We start from the raw sequence: 21205 nt of genomic DNA on the forward strand, positions 1-21205 counted from the left end.
CACAATTCTTGAGATTTTTTGCAGATAACTTAATTGTTTTATGTTAAATCCACTGAAATTTGTTGAGTTAACTTAATCGATATGTGTTGGGACAACATGAATGAATTGTGTGAAACCCTGCATTTTTTGCTCACTCTTAACAGAGTCTATTTCTTCTTCTTTTTAAGTTTTCATAATATAAATAACAATAAATATCTTTTTTTTTTTTTACTTTTTCCCTGGTTTAAAGAAAGTTTTCATAATATAAATAACACTAAAGAGCGTTTTTCCTAGTTTGTAGCAAGTTCTAATATAAAGAACACTAAAAACTTTGATTTCTAGTTTCAAGAAAGTTTTCATAATATAAATAATAAATAAGTTTTCCCTAGTTTGAACAATGTTTTCATGACATAAAGAACACTAAAGACCTTTTCCCTAGATTGAAGAAAGCTTTTAAAGAGCCTACACGGGTTCTTCACAGATTCATCAATGCCAGTTGATTATGAACCTTAATTTTTAAGACCCTTTTTAACATTAATTGCAATAAACGACAATAAAATGTCCTGCTGAATTATTAGCCCGCTTTGTTTTTTTCCCAAATTCTGTTTAACGGAAAGAAGATTTTTTCAACACCATTTCTAAACCTAATAGTTTGATCTGTAGACAATTAAAAAAAAAAATTTAAGGGGGCTAATAATACTGACCTTTAAATGGTTATAGATAAATTAAAAACTGCATTTATTCCAGCTATAATGCAATAAATAAATAAAACAAATCAGATTTTTCCAGAAGAAAAAATATTATGGGAAATGCTGTAAAAAAATTCCTTATGAAACATAATTTGGGAAATATTTAAAATAGAAAAACAAATCACAGGAGGGTGAAAAATTTTGCCTTCAACTGTATATATGCATGTGTGTGTCAAACAGAGGAAATGTGACCAGTACTGGCCTCTGGAGAATCAAGAAGACTACGGCTGTTTTCTGGTAACCCTTAAGAGCAGCAGAACTCTGGCCTACTACACACTGAGGACATTCACACTGAGGAATGTCCAGATCAAGAAGGTCAGTAACTACTGTACAATCGCAGAAATCATTGAGAAGGAATATGCATTTTTACATTTTTCTGACATGTTTCCTCCATCAGGGCTCTCAGAAAGGCCGCAGTCAGGAGAGGACGGTGCTTCACTTTCATTACACTCAATGGCCTGACATGGGCGTCCCAGAATACACACTGCCCCTGCTGTCTTTCATCAGGACATCCTCACAGGCCAGAACGGCTGAGATGGGGCCTGTGGTGGTGCACTGCAGGTAAGCAGTTACAGTCAGGATTATTAGCCCCCCTGAATTGTTAGTCCCCTGTATATTTTCCCCCAATTTCTGTTTAACGTAAAGATAGATTTAATAACTCATTTCTAATAACTGATTTCTTTTATTTTTGCCATGATTTTCAAGTATTCAGATTAAGGTGACATTAGATTCAAGTTGAATAGATTAAAGTTGGGGTAATTTGGCAAGTCATTGTATAAGGATGGTTTGTTCTGTAGAAAATCCAAAACAAATATTGCTTGAGGGGATAATAATATTGATGTTAAAAGGATATTTTAAAACTCCTTTCATTATACCCCGAAATAAAACAAATAAGACTTTGTCCAGGAAATAAATTTATAGGAAATACTGTGAAAAATTCCTGAATCTGTTAAACATCATTTGGGAAATATTTGAAAGGGGAAAGGAAATTCACAGAAGGGCGAATAATTCTGACATCAACTGTATATTTAACAAATTGTTTTGCTTGAATTGATTTGATTGCACACATATAATCAGATGACGAAAAGAATGAGTGGATGTATGACAAAAAGCTGGCCTATTTAATATAGTTTTGCTGTATAGTGTATTTGTTTTGCTTTCAGCTTTACTACTGCATTAATTGTGTTTTTTTAGATTTTAAATATAGCTGATTGGTAAAGAGCACAAACAATGCATTTCTGGCATCAACACTAATACTACAAACTACTACAAACAAACAACTACAGACCAGCTCAGGGGTGTCCAAACTCTGTCTTGGAGGACCGGTGTACTGCATAGTTTAGCTCCAACTTGCTTCAACACACCTACCTGGAAGTTTGTAGTATACCTAGAAAGAGCTTCAATAGCTGATTCAGGTGTGTTTAATTGGGGTAGGAACTAAAATATGCAGGACACCGGCTCTCCAGGACTGAGTTTGGATACCCCTGGACTAGCTGAACCAATAATAAACTGAAGCTGAATCAACAATGTTTGCAAAGTTATCATGGAGTTTTCATGTTTTCCACCACAGAATTTTGGAAAGAACATATTAATTATGACCTTTACCTCACAATTTAAGTTATAAGTTCAGTGGGGGGAAAACGATGGTGAAAAAAGGTGCAAGATGTTAACCAGGAATTGCAAAAAAAAATAATAATAATAATAATGATGTTTCTAATTAATTTACATGTAAATTTAGAATTCTCGGTAGGGGGCAGGATTGTGACATTTAAATGTAGAATTCTAATAAAAAAATTGAATTGAGATTTAAATTTAGAATTCTAAAGGTGGAAAAGGCAGAATTGTGACATTAAAATATAGAAATATGAGAAAAAAAATTAATTGAGATTTAAATTTAGAATTCTGAGGTAAGGAAAGGCAGAATTGTGACGTAAAAATGTAGAATCATGACAAATAAAACTGAATTAGGATTTAAATTTAAAAGTCTGAGGGAACAAAGGTAGGGTTGTGACATTTCAATTCAGAATTCTGAAGAAATAATAGAGCCGTGATTTAAATGTTCAACACAGGCAGTATTGTGACATTTGAATGTGTAAGACTGAGAATACATTTAGAATTAAAATGTAGAATTTTAAGAATAGATTTAAAATAAAACTTCAATTTAGAGGGCAACACGGTGGCTCAGTGGTTAGCGCTGTCGCCTCACATCAAAATGCTGGTCTCAACTGGGTCGGTTGGTACAACTGTATGGAGTTTGCATGTTCTCCCTGTGTTTGCATGGGTTTCTTCCGGATGCTCCAGTTTCACCACAGTCCAAACACATGTGCTATAGGTGAATTGGGTAAGCTAAAAATTGGCTGTAGTGAATGAGTGTGGATGAGTGTGTATGGGTGTTTCTCAGTGATGGGTTGCAGCTGGAAGGCCATCCACTGCGTAAAACATATGTTGGATAAGTTGGTGGTTCATTCCGCTGTGGTGACCCCTCATTAATAAAGGGAATAAGCTGGGAAAAAAATGAATGAATGAATGAGCTACTTTTGAACAGTTATTAAATGTTACATTTTGTACTGTATTTTTGATTAAATAAATGCAGCTTTGATGAGCAGGAGAAGTTTATTTTAAAACATTTAAAAATCCTACTGACCTCAAACTTTTGACCGATAGTGTACCTGATTTCACACCTCCTTCATCCTTAATGACAGGACGGGAGCCTTTGTCTCGATTATCTCTACAGAGTTCTCTCCCGGCATGCCAAACCTGCTAACAGCGTCAATCAATATCTCAGTGTGAACTCTTGAAATATCTAATTCTGAGAATAAATTTAGAAGTAAAATTTAATTAATAATTATGAACAGAAAAGGCAGAATTGTGATGTTCAATTTAAACTGCTGATATAGAATAAAAACCTCCACACACTTGTGCTGAATAATGACCAATGAACTGTGTCACTAGTGAACTACAGCTGCTGTACATCTTCTCTGAAGCAAACTGAACCGAATAATGACACTTGTGTTTTTGAACGTGAATGTGTGCTCTGCAGTGCTGGTGTGGGTCGAACAGGAACCTACATCGTGATCGACAGCATGTTGAAGCAGATAAAGGAGGAAAACACCGTGAACATCATGGGCTTCCTCAAACACATCCGCACCCAGAGGAACTACTTAGTGCAGACAGAGGTAAACAGAGTAAAACTTGCACTGCAGCTCACGTCATGTCACAAACTACAGCAGCTCCACCTTTCTGCTATTATACATTGACTGGTTCGCTTTTGGGGCAATGCAGTGGCGCATTAGGTAAAGCTTTTGCCTCACAGCAAGAAGGTTGCTGGGTCACTGGTTCGAGCCTCGGCTCAGTTGGCGTTTCTGTGTGGAGTTTGCATGTTCTCCCTGCGCTCGCGTGGGTTTCCTCCAGGTCTCCGGTTTCCCCCACAGTCCAAAGACATGTAGTACAGGTGAATTGAGTAGGCTAAATTGTCCGTAGTGTGTGAATGTGTGTGTGGATGTTTCCCAGAGATGGGTTGCGGCTGGAAGGGCATCCGCTGCGTAAAAACCTGCTAGATAAGTTGGCGGTTCATTCCACTGTGGTGTCCCCGGATTAATAAAGGGACTAAGCCGACAATAAAATGAATGAATGGTTCGCTTTTATCGTATATCCTTTTGTATTTTCCTTTTTACAATCTTGGGTTTCTTTTTTACTAATAAACAGTGGGGATGCTTTTTCGCTGTTGTTGTTGATCATTGTTTTTCTGTTTTGTGCAAATTTATTTCAACAAATCCTATAAATAAAGTATTTCAAAAAGAAACTACAGCAAATCTCATATCTTTTTCCATCAGGAGCAGTACGTCTTCATTCATGACGCTTTAGTGGAGGCCATCAGGAGTAAAGAGACTCTGGTTTCATCCAGTCTCATCCACACATACGTGTCTGGTCTACTCACACCAGGACCCGCAGGGAAAACCCCTCTGGAGAAACAGTTCAAGGTCAGACTCTTGGGTTTATGTACTCCTTCTATGCATTAATCATTATTATTACAAAACTGTTGGTACCCTTCCATTGAAGAAAGAAAAAGTAGAGTGGTCACGTGACATGAATCAATGACAATGAAATGTGTGAAAATAAATGAATGAAAATCAGATATTGATTTCAAATTAAATGAATCCTGTTCATCCCACACCAGCACTGCAGACCAGCACACATTCACACTCATAAACACTCCACCAAAGCCAAGCTCTAAAAACACGACGCAGAACAGTTCAATAGTATCTTAATGCAGCCTTTATGATGCAAGTTGAGATTGCATCAATCAGCGATGCAATGTCAGACCAAATGCACTCAATGGAGTGAGTGACGTCCCGGTGACGGGTGGGGTTAGGTTAGGTGAGCGCATTAAATAGCATTGGATGCAACACAGATTGCACTGCACCAGGTCTGCATCCGGACCCCTCTCGAACAGTTTGGCTCATAATAGATTTAGTTTTAGTTCAAGAAGGCCAAACTTCATTGGTCATTATTCAGCTCACTTCTAAGTGAAACTGGTCTGGACCAAACTAAAGGGTACCGACAATTTTGCTTACATCTGTATTTCTGTAATGAGAGATGAATTGATTTGCTGTTTTGTTCTTGCAGTTGGTCAGTCAGAGCTGTGCAAAACAAAGCGACTACACGACAGCTTTGAAGGAGAGCAACGTATCCAAAAACAGGACTGCTTGCCTTATGCCTGGTGAGTGGTGCAATATCAAATTCATTCATTTTTATACATATTTACAGTATTGCGTCATTTAATCTTTTAAATAAATATAAGATTTCAAAAACTGATTAAGTAGCTTGATTTTTTTCATATATTACAAATGTATATAAATGAATAAATCATGTATAATATTCATTCTTTTTCTTGTCGGCTTAATCCCTTTATTAATCCGGGGCCGCCACAGCGGAATGAACCGACAACTTATCCAGCACGTTTTTACGCAGCGGATGCCCTTCTCTGGGAACATGTATAATATTAATCTAAATAAATAATAATTAAACATTTTATGTATGCATATTTATACATTTTCAAGGCTGTTTATTATAAATATAGTATGTATAATTGATATACATTCGAAGATATAACTTAACCTAATAATAGTTAGATAGTAAGTATTAGATAAATAATTATTTATAATTGTTTTTTTATTATAAATTGTTTGATAGAGCAAGCAAGCGTTTTCTCATCATTACCTCACTGAAAAAAGTGTTGCATGCAAAACTGTTGCAAACAATTTATTTGTGTTGAATTTAAACAAACAAATTAAATTTAGTAACGTTCAACTTAATTTGTTTGTTTAAATTCAGCCCAAATAAATTGCTTACAACTACTTAACGTAAAAAAATTGAGTAAATCCAACGAATTATCATTGAATAATTTTTTTCAGTGTATTATATTTTTCTTCTGGAAAAAGTCGTATTTGTTTTATTTGGCTGGAATAAAATACATTTTAAAGTCATTATCATAAGTCTCCTTATTAAATTATTCTTTTTTATGTTGTCCAATGATTCCCTTATTAAGCTAACTCACCGGTTAAACTAATTAACCTAGGTAAGCTTTAAATGGCAATTTGAGCTAAATACTAGTATCTTAAAAAATATCCAAAATATTATGTACTGTCAGATATTAGAAATTAGTTATTTTGAACTATTGTGATTAAAATGTGTTGATAAAATCTTCTGTCCATCAAACAGCAGTACAACATTTTAAAACATTTTGTCCTTCGACTGTTATAACAGTCTCTGACATCCTTTGGTTGTTATGGAGCAGTGATGTTTACAATGCGTCCAAGCATGCATATCTCAAGAATCATTTATTTGTCTTATAAATGCTACAAACAAAACACGGTCACTGTTTCCCAGCTTCTCCTGCCAGCTGATCACCCATCACCTGTGTGCCCTTACGCAAGCAGGTGAGCTGACGTGAAATGCAGGTGGAGCTAATCCATTTCACTAAACCACTCGATCCGTGACAGAGTAATACTGCATAATAGTATAAATCTTAATTACTCAATAATCATACAACAAATCACTCATATCACTCCTGTACTTCAGCAACTTTACTGACTTCCTGTTAAATCCCGTATTGATTTTGAGACTCTAATTTTAACATACAAAGCAGTGACTACATTTGTGACCTGGTTACTCTGGCCACTTCCACCCGTAGTCTTCGTTCCTCATCTGCAATCTTGCTGTATCAGCCACGCTGTAAACTGAAGACTATGGGTGGTCGTGCTTTTTCGTACAGTGCACCTAAGCTATGGAATGGCCTTCCCATCAGCATCAGGAATGCTGTTTCTCTGGATTGTTTAAGGAAACTTTATAAGACTCACCGTTTTACATTGCTTTTAACTTATTTTTGTTATTTTATCATCCAATTGTATTAAATCATTCATATTTTATTGCGGTCTTTTTATTTATTTTATTTTATGACTGTTTTTACTGTTCTGCATTGTTTGCCTTGTGTGCCTTTTATCGCTTTGGGACTGAGAAAAGCACATTATAAATAAAATGTATTATTTTTATTTTTATTTATTTATTTATTTTTTTTAAATAAATTAGAAATTATATAAATATCACAAATGGCTCCAACAGCTGAATAAGTAATATGCAATTATTTATATACATAGGTTTTATAAACTAGCCTTGGGTTTTAATAGATTGTTTTTATATATTTTGTTTAATTGATGAGTTTTTATATTTTAATATTCAAGTATTTTATATTTTAATATTTTTTAGATTTTTATTATATTTAATTTCTCTGCTCTTTCTGCTATATTTTATTATTTGTATTTATTTTTATTTTTTTTGGGAACCTTAAATTCCCAAAAATACTATATTCTTTAATCCTGTCTCTATTATTCACTTTATTTTCATGGTATTTAATTTATTTATCTGTCGAGCTCCCTCATCAGTGATTTGATGCATGTGTGTGTGTGTGTGTGTTTCAGTGGAGAGATCGAGGGTCAGTCTGTCTGCAGCAGCTGGAGAATCATCAGACTACATCAATGCTTCTTATTTACTGGTAACCTCCTTGATTCTGAAGATCATGATCAATGTGTGTATTTGTGTTTGTGGAGTGTGTGATTTAAGTAGTGACTGAATGAGTTTGTTCATGTCACAGGGTTTTCATCAGAGCAGAGAGTTCATCGTTACCCAGAATCCTCTGCCAAACACCATACATGACTTCTGGAGGATGATCTGGGACCACAACACTCAGATCATAGTGTCACTGCCGGACACACACAACATGGTGAGTTTTACACTTGTAAAAAACATTCGTTTTTTTGTCGTTGTTGTATATTTATGCTTTTGAATTGCGTTATGGGATCTTGATCAGTCCCCCTGGATCTTTACATGATAAAAAAGTGACTTTATAGGCATATGTAAAAGTTTAAAGTGATTTTTTTTAAGTGATACACGTTTTCTGTTATTGTACAATTTTTTAACAATACTTATTTCATTAAATAAACAGTAATAAACAGTAAAAACAAACAAAGAAATTTGTCTCTTTCCAATTGGGAAAGCCAGCAACAATCAAGAATGCATGATTATATGGTGTCTTGGCTTTGCAATCAAAACATGTGGTTATAATGCAAGTCAATGTGAAAAAAACAGGCACAACTACAACAAAAGAGTAGTGAAATTAAGAGTATTGTTGATTTTATTATACAATTTTCAAAGCATTTTCCCAAAATACGTGTCAAAATAAGATTTGTCACCAAAAATCTTTCCATTTGCTGAAACACAGAGAAAGCTGTTGCACCAAAATTACTCTAGAGTAGATGGACGTCACAAAAGGCGTCTTTATGCCATCATCATTAATGCTGTTACAATATTTCTCCATGCTAACGAAAATCAATGTTTTAATGTATCAAATCAATATTAAACAACTGCAGTATTGTAAAACATGCACACACACACACATAGTTCCTGCTGAACTGTAATGGAGGCGTGTCATTTCAGAGCTCAGAGGCGGAGTGTGTTTATTGGCCCACTAAAGATGAACCAATCAGCTGTGAGACGTTCACTGTGAGCTTTAGAGATGAAGACAGTCTGAATCTGTCCAATGAAGAGCCAGTGCTGGTGCAGCACTTCATCCTGGAGGCCCTAAAGGTCAACAACTACACACAACACCACAACAATACACTCCAGTCATGCTTCAGTCAGATATATATATATATATATATATATATATATATATATATATATATATATATATATATATATATATATATATATATATATATATATATATATATATATATATATATATATGATTAGCCCCCCTGTGCATTTCTTCTACAATCAGTATTGCAGGGGTCACCAACATGGATCACATGTGTTGCTGGCCTGTTCTAAAAATAGCTCACCATAGCGCCACTTACCAGCAAGTTCCATCTAATATAGCTGTAATCATTTAAAAATGAATGTTAATATTTGCAGAGATATATAAAAATAAAGTGTTGCACATTGATACATTAAATACAGGGTATTTCCTACACTGTTAAATCATTGTTGAAATTTTTTTATTTGAGAAGTGCTTATCAAACTGGTAGCCCTTCACATTGATCGGTACCCAAGAAGTAGTTCTCAGTTTCATAAAGGTTGGTGACCCCTGCAGTATTGTAATCAATAAACAATTAATAAAAGGCTAAATACGTGATCATCAACTCATTCTATAACTATGGTGTTACATGAATATTGCTTTATGTTTTTGTGTTGTTGTTGTTGTTGTTGTATGTGACAGGATGATTATGTTCTGGAGGTGCATCAGTTCCAGTCGCCCCGCTGGCCGGATCCTGACAGTCCCATCAGCAACTGCTTTGAGCTCATCAATATAATCAGAGAGGAGAGCTCGCGGCGAGAGGGACCCGTCCTCATCCACGATGGGTACATTATTTACACAAACATTGACTAATGAAAGAGCTTCTTGAAGGGGCAGTACACCCACACTCAAGCAGTTTGAAAGGGTCACTCAAAAAATGACTTTTGCTGCTTATTCAAACTACTTGTTTATATTCATATCTAGTCAAATAGTATGTGCTGTCATCATGGCAAAGATAAAAGAAATCAGTTATTAAAACTATTATATTTAGAAAAAAATCTCTCAGATATTGGGGGAAAAATATGCAGGAGGGCTTATAGTTCTGACTTCAGCTGTATATGTGTGTGTCTGTGTGTGTGTGTGTGTGTGTGTGTGTAGGTGTGGAGGGTCGAGTGCTGGTTTATTTTGTGCTCTGGTGACTCTGGTTAATCAGCTGGATGAGGAGAACAGTGTGGACGTCTATCAGACCGCCAGAATGATCAACCTCATGAGGCCCGGCATCTTCAATGATGTTGTAAGAAGAAAAAATACATTATATCAGCATTAACATATAAACATTTATAGTGGAAGATTTCTTTTTTCAGAAAAGTCTTGGGTAATAAGATATTTTAAATGAAAAATGTAAGAGAATTGGATCTGTGGATTTTTACAATTATATTTTTATTAACAACTGGCATTTCTTTACACAAAGTATATTTTTTGTTGCTTAAATCAAGAATGATTTCCCAGAGATGGGTTGCGGCTGGAAGGGCATCCGCTGCGTAAAAACTTGCTGGATAAGTTGGCGGTTTAATAAAGGATTAATAAAGGGACTAAGCTGACAAGAAAATGAATGAATGAAATCAAGAATGAATTTCTGCAGCATAGTCACGAAATGAACTTTATTTCTCTTAACCCAACAGCAGATGTTTTTCATGTTGATTTGTTTCTTTTATTGTGGGAAAAAAAAAACATCTTGTTTTGTGCGAAAGTCCTTACAGGCCATATGTTGTTATATTTTCTTTCTTGCTTTCTTATGATCATGACTTACTTTTCTCATGTACTCGACATATCAAAAATTGTTTTCTTGTTATCACAACTTATTTTTCTCATTATCTCGACATAACAAAAGTTGATTTCTTAACCTTCAATAAATACATAATTAAGTAAAAGCAAAAAAAAATACAGCTTTTTGTTATGTCGACCGAATAACTTGACTTCTAGTTGATCATTTGGTGTCAGAAGTGGCTTATATGAAAGGAAAGGCCTCTAGATTACGCTTATTTTACCACAATAAAATATGATCATGCCCTGATTTTGAATTATTTAATTTAGACAGTAAGATCTGACTTATACAAATGTCTTGTCACTGAACAGAAAATAATGTCCAGTATAGAATATAAAGTCATGCTGCAGTGGAAACAGAATGAATATTGTGTCTGACTCCATCATGAGCTTGGAGAACTGCATCCATATATCTCTGCAATGACTCAAATCACTTATTAATAAAGTCATCTGGAATGGCAAAGAAAGCATTCCTGCAGGACTCCCAGAGTTCATCAAGACTCTTTGGATTCATCTTCAATGCCTCCTCCTTCATCTTACCCCAGACATGCTCAATGGTGTTCATTTCTGGTGACTGGGCTGGCCAATCCTGGAGCACCTTGACCTTCTTTGCTTACAGAAGCTTTGATGTGGAGGCTGAAGTATGAGGAGCGCTATCCTGCTGGAGAATTTGCCACTCCTGTAGTTTGTAATGTAATGGGCAGCACAAATGAATTGATACCTCAGGCTGCTGATGTTCCCATCCAGTCTGCAGATCTCTCGCATGCCCCCCATCTTGAATGTAACCCCAAACCATGATTTTTTTCTTCACCAAACTTGACTGATTTTTGTGAGAATATTGGGTCCATGCGGAATGTAATCAGTTGAACGGATGATTCATCAGAATAATCGACCTTCTGCCACTTTCCCAAATGATCAACTAGAAGTCAAGTTATTATTTGGATGGCTGGGGTTTGGGGCTGTTTGAGGGTTTGTCCAGTTCATGCTTACCCTTGTAGCTGTTGCACATGTATAAAAGAATTGTGTTTTCAGATTTCAACTTTGGAAAATAAGTCAAATTGAATGAAAAAGAAAAAACAAAAAAGAAAATGAAAAGAAAAGAAAAGAAAACATGAGGGGAGAAAATATATCAACGCATGGCCTCTTAGGACCTCCATAATTTTGCTTCTCAAGTGCATAAATAGATCTGCACTAGAAAACAACAGAAATAGTGAATAAGAAAGATGTGATGTGAATCCTAAAACACTCTTCCTCCATTCACAGGAACAGTATCAGTTCCTCTACAAAGCGATCTTGAGTCTGGTCAGCACACAGGAGGACGAAAGAGCGCTTCAATACGCCGAAAACAACGGGACGGTCCCAGCAAACCCTTCAGAAAGCCTGGAGTCTCTGATGTAGAGGAAAAACAGGACTGCGTGGTACAGGATACACTGTCATTTGGTCTTTTATTGTGCCTTTTTGTTACCTTTGTACTTTAAAATGCTTTGATATAATATTATTGTTGTAACTAATGCCAAAATTTCTACTCTTTGGGGGGTAAACAGACACTGCTGTATCGCCGGTGGTTTTAGGTTTAGTCGGACATAACTGTTGAGGAAATATTTATACGTAGCAGCGGCAGATGATTTCATACTGTATATCTATTTTGGGGGAAATCTTAGATATAAAAAAAGCATTGCTGAATGTAGCCTAGAACTGGAGAAAGGTGTGAATCTAATAAATATATATATAAAACACCAACAGACCAAAACACATTTATATGACTAGAGTTACTTTTTATTCTTGTTTGTTATGTTTGTTTTCATTATCGTAGCAATTGAATGATTCAGTTTTTTTTTTATTGTAGACAATTGATTTTTTAAATGAACTTAATTCATCTATTTCTCATACTAAATCAGCAGTCGATCTCTGCATCCGTTCATAACCAGCGCTCATTTTATTTGATTTTTTTCAAGCGTAATCTTTTAAGCCTTTTGTCCACCATTAACACACAAGTCGTACTTGGACACAAGAAAGCAAGCACAAACAAAAAATGATCTAGGATAATATAAGGAGTACAGAAATAAAATAAAAACGGATTTGTTGTATGTTCCCGAAGGAATTGAAGTGTTTGTCATTTCTTCTATTGCATGCTAAATGTTTAAACAGATTCAAGCCCTGATTTTAATGATATTACAAAGACTGTATGTGATGAATACTAAATATTATGCTGACAAACTATGCATGCATCAAACATAAGAAGTAAACACTCATGTGAAGGATTTTAGCATCAATTCATGAGTACAAACTAATTACTTTTTCTTATTGCTATTAATTTGCATGTCATTTAGCTTGATATTGATTTTTGCTTTTCATTTTGGAGCACAAGCTGGGCCTCGATTCCTATTTTATTTAATTAAGCATCAAATACAGTTGAAGTCAGAATTATTAGCCCCTCTGTTTATTTTTTTCCCCAAAATATGTTTAACGGAGAGAAGATTTCGTCAACACATTTCTAGACATAATAGTTTTAATAACTCATCTCTAATAACTGATTTATTTTATCTTTGCCATGATGACAGTAAATAATATTTGACAGATATTTTTCAAGACACTTCTATACAGCTTAAAGTGAAATTTCAAGGCTAAATTAGGTTAACTAAGCTAATAGTTCTGACTTCAACTGTATACAAACTGATTTTACAATGTGCACATTTGATCCTCTCAGTTTAGAGGTTCCTCGTTGAGGTAAGTGTTTTCTTACATTGTTCAAATCACTCAAATTAGAGGTTATTTGCTAATACATTCCTTATATTATTAAATATGTATATTTATAGAAGTATTAGTATTCTCAGTGTTTTTTTAATTCTATAAATGTGATCCTGAGGCACAAAACCAATAGTAAGTGTCATTTCATAGCATTGCAGTTTCATCCATTTCATAGTGAATGTTTTAAGCCCTAATTTTAGTGATGTTGCAAAGATTGTATGTGATGAATACTAAATATTATGCTAATTTATAGTCCATAAGTAAACTATGCATCAACTAATGAAAGACATAAGCAGTAATCACTCATATGAAGGATTTTAGCAACAATTAATGAGTAAAAACAAAGAAAAAACTAATTACTTACTATCCTGGACCACAAATTAAAATCTTTTTAGCATTGCAGTTTCTTCCATTGCATAGTGAATGTTTTAAGCCCTAATTTTATCGATATTGCAAAGATTGTAAGTGATGAATACTAAATATTATGCTGATTTAGTAGTCCATAGACAAACTATGCATCAAACATAAGAAGTAAACACTCATGTGAAGGATTTTAGCATCAATTAATGAGTACAAACTAATGACTTTTTCTTTATTGCTGTTAACATGTATGTTATTTAGCTTGATGTTGATTTTTAATTTTCATTTTGGAGCACAAACTGGGCCTCGATTCCTTTTTTTAATATATATTTAATTTAGCACCAAGTATACAAACTGATTTAACAATGTGCACATTTGATTCTCGCAGTTTAGAAGTCCCTCCTAGAGGTAAGTGTTTTCTTACATTGTTCAAATCACTGTTAAATAGTTAAAATCACAGGTTATTTCCTAATAAATTCCTTATATTATTAAAGTTGTGCATGACTACACAGAATTTGTTTTAATTCTATATACAGTGAGTGATCCTGGAGCACAAAACCTAAAGTAAGTGTCATTTCTTAGCATTGCAGTTTCATCCATTGCATAGTGTATGTTTTAAGCCCTAATTTTAGTGATATTGCAAAGTCTGTATGTGATGAATACTAAATATTATACTGATTTATAGTCCATAGGCAAACTATGCATCAAACATAAGGAGTAAACACTCATGTGAAGGATTTTTGCATCAATTTATAAGTTGCAACTAATTACTTTTTCTTATTGCTGTTAATATGCATGCTTTTTAGCTTGATTTTGATTTAGATTTTTTATATTGGAGCACAATCTGGGCCTCGATTCCCATTTTATTCAATTCAGCACAAAGTAAACAAACTGATTTAACAATGTGCACATTTGATTCTCTCAGTTTAGAGGTTCCTCATTGAGGTGTTTTCTTCTTACATTGTTCAAATCACTGGTAAATAGTTCAATTCAGAGGTTATTTCCTAATAAATTCCTTGTGCATGACCTCACAGAATTTGTTTTAACTATATATACAGTAAATGATCCTGGAGCACAAAACCAATCGTGTCATTTCTTAGCATTGCAGTTTCATCCATTGCATACTGAATGAGTGGGTTTTATATTAGCATTCAGATTTCTCCTTAATGTAATTTCAGAAAAATACTGTTTGCTAATTTTAAATAGGGAAATCATATTAGCAGCTGATGACTTTCAAAGTACAACATTGTTCACAGTCAATTAAATAGTGCTAATGTTGTTTTGATTTCAGACCGAATATTAAAAGTAGGATATTAAACAATATAGGGAGCATGTCACTGAATGAACATGCCAATGTAAAACAACTTTACCTCAATGTATTTTAGGTTATTGCTAAAAGCACTCCTGTGCAACATCATGAAGGTTTTGTGCTCCAGGGTCACAGATTTAGAAATCACCGCATCTTGTGAAGCGGTGCAGGAATATTTTGCAGTCTCGTATTCACATCATCATAATTGATTTCTCTTTATGTTAACATTCATTCATTCAGCAGACACTTTTCTTCAAAGCGACTTACAAATAAGGATAAAAGAAGCGATCATCACAGAGAAGTTAGTTGTTTTAATCATTTTTCATCTGTTGTTTTCAACTCAATGTCCTCGTCATTTAAAAAAGCTGTTTTAATTAGCTGTCTTGATTATCTTGAGGTCGACTTTTGTTTTTAATTATGTTACGGTAACAAGCTTGTTTTTAATGTCAAAATCACTAGGGGAAAAATGAAGCCGTCATGATTTCCTCAGTAGTAGCTGTACAGTTGAAGTCAAAATGATTCGACCTCCTCTGAATTTTTGATTCCTCTTCAAATATTTCCCAAATGTTTGTTTGTATACTTTATTGTCCCTCAAGGGGAAATTTTCTGTAGACTAACCCAGCACTTCAGCAGGTTCTGACACAATAACAATTTAAAAGAATAAATCAACATGTGAAAGAATTACACACACTATTTTTCAGTGTTCAATAGTCTGATTGACACTGGAATAGAAGAGTTCTTAAATCTGTTCCGTTTCCAGCGGAAAGTTCTGTATCTTCTTCCAGAAGGTAAAAGTGTGTAAGATGGGAAGAGTACAGGCGATGGGTTACTTAAAATTCTTTTAGCTTCATTCAGAGTGCATTGCTCGTAGAGTGTTGTATTATTATACTATTAGTCTTGTAGCAGTTCTGATAATATTGAAAATTCTTGATTTCAGATTTACAGAAAGATTGCCATACCATGTAGATAGACCATACCTGATAACACTTTCAAACACAGCTTGATAACATAAGTACATGATTTTCTTATCAACACCATAAAACCATAACCTTCGTATAAAATATAGTCTTTGGTGAAGCTTTTCACAGATCCAGTTTACGTGAGTGTCCCATGTTAGAGACCGGTCTATGTGAAATACTTGTATGACTGTACCTGAGTGATTTCTTGATGTTTAAAATGATGTTTAACAGAGCAAGACATTTTCAGCAGTATTTCCTATAATATTTTTTCTTCTGGAGAAAGTCTTATTTGTTTTATTTTGGCTAGAATAAAAGCAGTTTAAATTTTTTTAAAGCCATTTTAAGCTCAATATTATCAGCCTCTTTAAGCTATATTTGTTTCGGTAGTCTACAGAATAAACCATCATTATATAATGACTTGCCTAATTACCCTAACCTGCCTAGTTAACCTAGTTAAGCCTTTAAATGTCACTTTAATCTAAATACTAGCATCCTGAAAAATATCTAGTCAAATATTATGTGCCATCATCATGGCAAAGATAAAATAAATGTTATAAGAAATGAGTTATTAAAACTTATTGATTATAAATGTGTTAAAATGTCTCTGTTAAACATATAAATTGAGGAAATATATACAAGAGGGCGAATAATTTTAGACTTAAGGAAGCTGTATTTACCAAAGAAACACAAAAAAGGCATCACTTTAAATAGACAGAGTTGATTTATTCCTGAATATAAACATAATCTACATGCATGCGAGTGAAGAGGGCTTCAGATGGGCCATTTCCACTGGTTAGCTGGAGCTTCTTCAATGAGCGGCTCCCAGGCTTTCCATTCCACCATCTTTCTGGACAGCGAGAGCTCCGCTTCAGCCTGCAAACACAACACACACACTGAGGTAACAGCACACACACATTCATTTCAAATGGACCCTCTTCACATTTGCAGGTTTTCGCAGTAGCAGAAGTCGGCATAGTTGGTAAACTTAGAGCGCAGGGAATGGGAGAGGGCAACAAATCATTCTTTTACAATGCTATGATGGTGTTATCAAGACTTTCAGACAAAAAAAAATAGTGTGAGACTGAGAACAGCAGCCAGAAGAGAGAATAATGTCAGATTTTACTGTCCTGCACACATAGACACTGCTTTAGAAACACCTCACACAAGCATAAGGGTGTTTTTTAATATAATACATACAAGTTTAAAAAAAAATCTAAATATTAAAAACTTTAAAGGATTTAGGATGCTGATGATCATTAAATACATCTTAACAGTTGTAAAAGGGGTCCATAAATGACAATAAAGTCCTCTCTGACCTGTGCAATAACCTCCTCGATCTGTCCAGCGTTGATTTTCTTCTCCAGCTTCCCAACGTCTGGCTCCTTCATAAAGCACAAGCAACGTTTATCTGCAAATCTACACGATATTATAATCATCTAAAACTGATTTTTTTTTTTATGTGTGTGTGTGTAAATGACTTACAGTTTTGACGTGGTTGAACCTCTCGCTGATCAGTTGTTCAGTGTATTTTCTGTAAGCGGCGTCCTGGGGAATCCTCTGCAGACATGACAGGATCTTCACGTACAGATTTCCCAGACGCTTTAGGAAAGACAACAATAATTGCATTACTGCTTGTCATCGTTTGATGTTGTGTCATTTTCAAATGTTATAAGCTGTGAGGAGAAGCACAACATCACATACTTTGATTTGAAGGACAGAAATATATGAAAATCAGACAAAAACACAAGGGTAAGGTGGTTTTAATGAAATCACTACAATCCTGTGATGCATTGCAAATGACTCCTTTTTTATTCACTAACATTCATTTAAAGAGTTTAGTTGTATGTATAGAAGCAAAATGTAATGTTTACAGCAAGATATGCACATATTTAAATAAATAGATAATGTTTGACAGCATTTGCCATCGCAGTGACTTTAAGATTTTGGAATTTTCCATTATTATGGGTGATGTAGTTTTTTTCTGTATGGATTTCAGTAGTAAACTTAAAAGGGTTTATTTAAAGATTAACCAAAAAACACATATATGGGTTTTAATTAATATTAACATCCTCAGGGCTCACAAAAGCTCCGTCTTTAAAGGTTGATCAGCTGTTAATTAAAAATAAATAGTTCCCCTATTGATAAAATAGATGTAACGTTAGTTGTAGTTCTGGAACCAGGTTGATATGCTCTATTAACAAAACGCGTATATAATAAGTGTATTATATATGACTCATATAATATATAACTTATATTATATATATATATATATATATATAACACATATTGAATAAATGCAGTTGGACAGAATGGTCATAAGATGATGTGGAAAAACCCTCACCTCGTGTGGATTCTGGCTCACAGCGAGGCCAACCAAACCTGTGGTCTACAAATCAAAATATGAATATCACAAACATAATTTTTATTAACAGTTATGCTTCCTAAAAGCGTCAAAAAATGCATAGGCAGTCATTCGTTTAATGATATGCATGCATATCAATGTAAGCTATATAATGACAAAAATCCAACATTAATGCACGATTGCATGTATTTGTCAAGAACGTCTTGATTAAAATTGACATTTAAAGCTTCTGGAAGACTTTCAACCACAAAACTAAGCAGCTGTATTGCTATAAACCTACTGTATGTGTATAATGTGCAATAATTCAGATTTCAGCCATCGCGATCGTCCAAAACAAAGCGCGAGTACTGCTTGTAAATACACACAAACGATAAAGCAGCCGTACAAAAAAAAGAGTAAAATACTCAAACGCCCGGCTGTTCAGATAAGTCTCGTTTATAGTTCAATTTCAGCGCTTTTTATTAATGTATTTTCATGACCTCCGCACGTACCTTTTTGAGCAATCCAGCCATTTCTGCGACTGACAGACTCAACTTCCGTCGCCGGAGTGTGACGTCTGCGGCACGGTAATATTTACATTTTTTCATGTATACTTTTCGTTGATTTGTGATAGATAGACAGACAGACAGACAGACAGATAGATAGATAGATAGATAGATAGATAGATAGATAGATAGATAGATAGATAGATAGATAGATAGATAGATAGATAGATAGATAGATAGATAGATAGATAGATAGATAGATAGATAGATAGATAGATAGATAGATAGATAGATAGATACTTTTATAAGTACATTTTGCAAACCACATCCTCTATGTATAAATCTCTGGTTTATTTCGAGCTACATGTATTTATTTATTATTTAATTGATATAATTCAAGCTTGAGTTCAAATCTCGTTCCTCTAAGAAATGTTCTTTAAAATACAATAATATTCTGCAAATTCACAGCACAACCACATGATACACTTTGTTTCTTAAAATGCATTTTTATTTTATCGACAGCAGTTTAAGTAACGATACACCAACAAATATAAATTGTGTTATTATGGTATTAAATCTCTTTATTTTGGGTGCAAATGTACATGTAAGATTTAAACACGTATATATTGGTGTTTTATGATTCAAATAAATAGGAATATTTCAGTTATTTTGCCATTTTAGCACAATTATTTAATACAAAACAATTTAATATAAGCTCTACACAGAAGTTGCATCAGTGTAATACACACAATTGTCCACAGGAGGGCGGTGTTACGTTCTCCTAACGCGCATTATGTAAGAGAACCATACAACAAATAATGTAATTGCACTTCTGATGATGTTGTCCAGTAGTTTTGTCCTCTTTAGAATGTGGGAAAGACTTCTGTGGCCTAAAAAATCACTGTCCACAGACAGCCTATCTGGGCCCATTCAAATAAGTTACACGTGGGATGTTTTACATGATCCACCCACCCAAGTGGTTAAACCTCAACAGATCCTCAAACAAACCATTGGAGGTGGGTCCCCACCTCCCCTACTTGCCCCCTGCTGGTAAAACCTCAAAATCCCACTGTCCAGCAACCACCTATTGTTATGAATGGAACAGATTGCAGGTGGGATGTCCAGATCTCAGCTTCTACATGAGCTAGCAAGCTGAAACCTGGCTTCCTGTTCTAGTCTGGGCATGCCCTGTCCATGCTGTGAATTTGAAGAAGATTGGTGAAAGTCGAAAATTTGACCCAAAAAATCTATAAGGGGTACCCCCTTGGAGTTTTTTTGGGTCAAATTTTCAAGTTTTTCCAATCTTCTTCAAATTCACACACTAGACAGAGCGTATCCAGACTAGCACAGAAACGCAGGTTTGGGCTCTCTACTGTGTCCAGAAGCTGAGATCTGGACATCCTACTTACAATCTATCACACTGTATGAAATAGGCTGTTCGTGGACAGTGGAATTTCAACGATTCCACACCTGGAGATGGCCCAGGGGGGCTTGCATATCCACCCCAATAGGTTTTTTGGCACTTTTTTGAGGTTTTCCAACTGTAGCAGATGGATCAGGAAAAAACATCCCACCTGTAGCTTATTTGAACAGGCCTAGGTAGGCTGTACGTGGACACTCCTGTAAAGGGTCACCATTCCCAGCAGGAACAGTTTCGGGGTTCGTTAGAAGGAGTACAGGGGTCAGGAGGCCCCACCCAGCAGTTTTTTTCCACGTCAGAGCTCACCAAAAGGCTTCTGTGGCCTAAAAAAGCACTGTCCACAGACAGCCTGTGTTTTGTTTTGTTTTGTTTTATTTATTTTTACTGTCTGTTTAGACAATGTTGTAGCACCTTTTATGCCCAAGACAAATTTCCTCTCGGGGACAAATAAAGTTAAACCTAAATCTAAACCTATCTGGGCCCAGTCAAATAAGTTACACGTGGGATGTTTTACATGATCCACCCACCCAAGTGGTCAAACCTCAACAGATCCCCAAAAAAACCTTTGAAGGTGGATCCCCAGCTCCCCCTAACTTGCCCCCTGCTGTTAAAACCTCAAAATCCCACTGTCCAGCAACCACCAATTGTTATGAATGGAACAGATTGCAGGTGGGATGTCCAGGTCTCAGCTTCTACATGAGCTAGCAAGCTGAAACCTGGCTTCCTGTTCTAGTCTGGGCATGCCCTGTCCATGCTGTGAATTTGAAGAAGATTGGAGAAAGTCGAAAATTTGACCCAAAAAATCTATAAGGGGTACGTACCCCTTGGAGTTTTTTTGGGTCAAATTTTCAAGTTTTTCCAATCTTCTTCAAATTCACACCCTAGACAGGGTGTGTCCAGACTAGCACAGAAACGCAGGTTTGGGCTCTCTACTGT

General features: G+C 35.1%; 2 protein-coding genes across 18 annotated transcripts in view; one reads left to right on the forward strand and one right to left on the reverse strand.

The window, feature by feature from the left end:
* The window catches only part of ptprz1b (protein tyrosine phosphatase receptor type Z1b), a 93351-nt gene extending 80624 nt beyond the window's left edge, over positions 1–12727 (forward strand). For 10 of the 17 annotated variants that reach the window (XM_087247903.2, XM_087247904.2, XM_087247905.2 and 7 more), the window contains 11 exons: positions 909–1043; positions 1126–1289; positions 3769–3904; positions 4562–4708; positions 5355–5448; positions 7706–7779; positions 7879–8007; positions 8721–8870; positions 9505–9647; positions 9961–10096; positions 11890–12727. In XM_087247903.2, the coding sequence (XP_087104029.2) occupies positions 909–1043; positions 1126–1289; positions 3769–3904; positions 4562–4708; positions 5355–5448; positions 7706–7779; positions 7879–8007; positions 8721–8870; positions 9505–9647; positions 9961–10096; positions 11890–12024 (1443 nt within the window). In that variant the 3' untranslated portion in view covers positions 12025–12727. Of the gene's footprint in view, positions 1–908; positions 1044–1125; positions 2125–2221; positions 3905–4561; positions 4709–5354; positions 5449–7705; positions 7780–7878; positions 8008–8720; positions 8871–9504; positions 9648–9960; positions 11679–11722 lie in introns of those variants that run through there. The other 7 variants (XR_015482485.2, XR_015482486.2, XR_015482487.2 and 4 more) reach the window with 2 other exon arrangements.
* Positions 12728–16704: 3977 nt separating this feature from the next.
* On the reverse strand, positions 16705–18886 carry ndufa5 (NADH:ubiquinone oxidoreductase subunit A5). Its single transcript, NM_001013456.1, has 5 exons — positions 18856–18886; positions 18344–18388; positions 17485–17601; positions 17319–17384; positions 16705–16875 (listed from the first exon to the last, which is right to left on the reverse strand). Exons 1-5 carry the CDS (start codon positions 18874–18876, stop codon positions 16774–16776), a joined length of 351 nt encoding a protein of 116 aa, NP_001013474.1. The 5' UTR covers positions 18877–18886; the 3' UTR covers positions 16705–16773.
* Positions 18887–21205: the final 2319 nt, after the last annotated feature.

Source organism: Danio rerio, chromosome 4, assembly GCF_052040795.2.
Source record: "Danio rerio strain M-AB ecotype USA chromosome 4, GRCz13ab, whole genome shotgun sequence".
Lineage (NCBI taxonomy): Eukaryota > Metazoa > Chordata > Actinopteri > Cypriniformes > Danionidae > Danio > Danio rerio.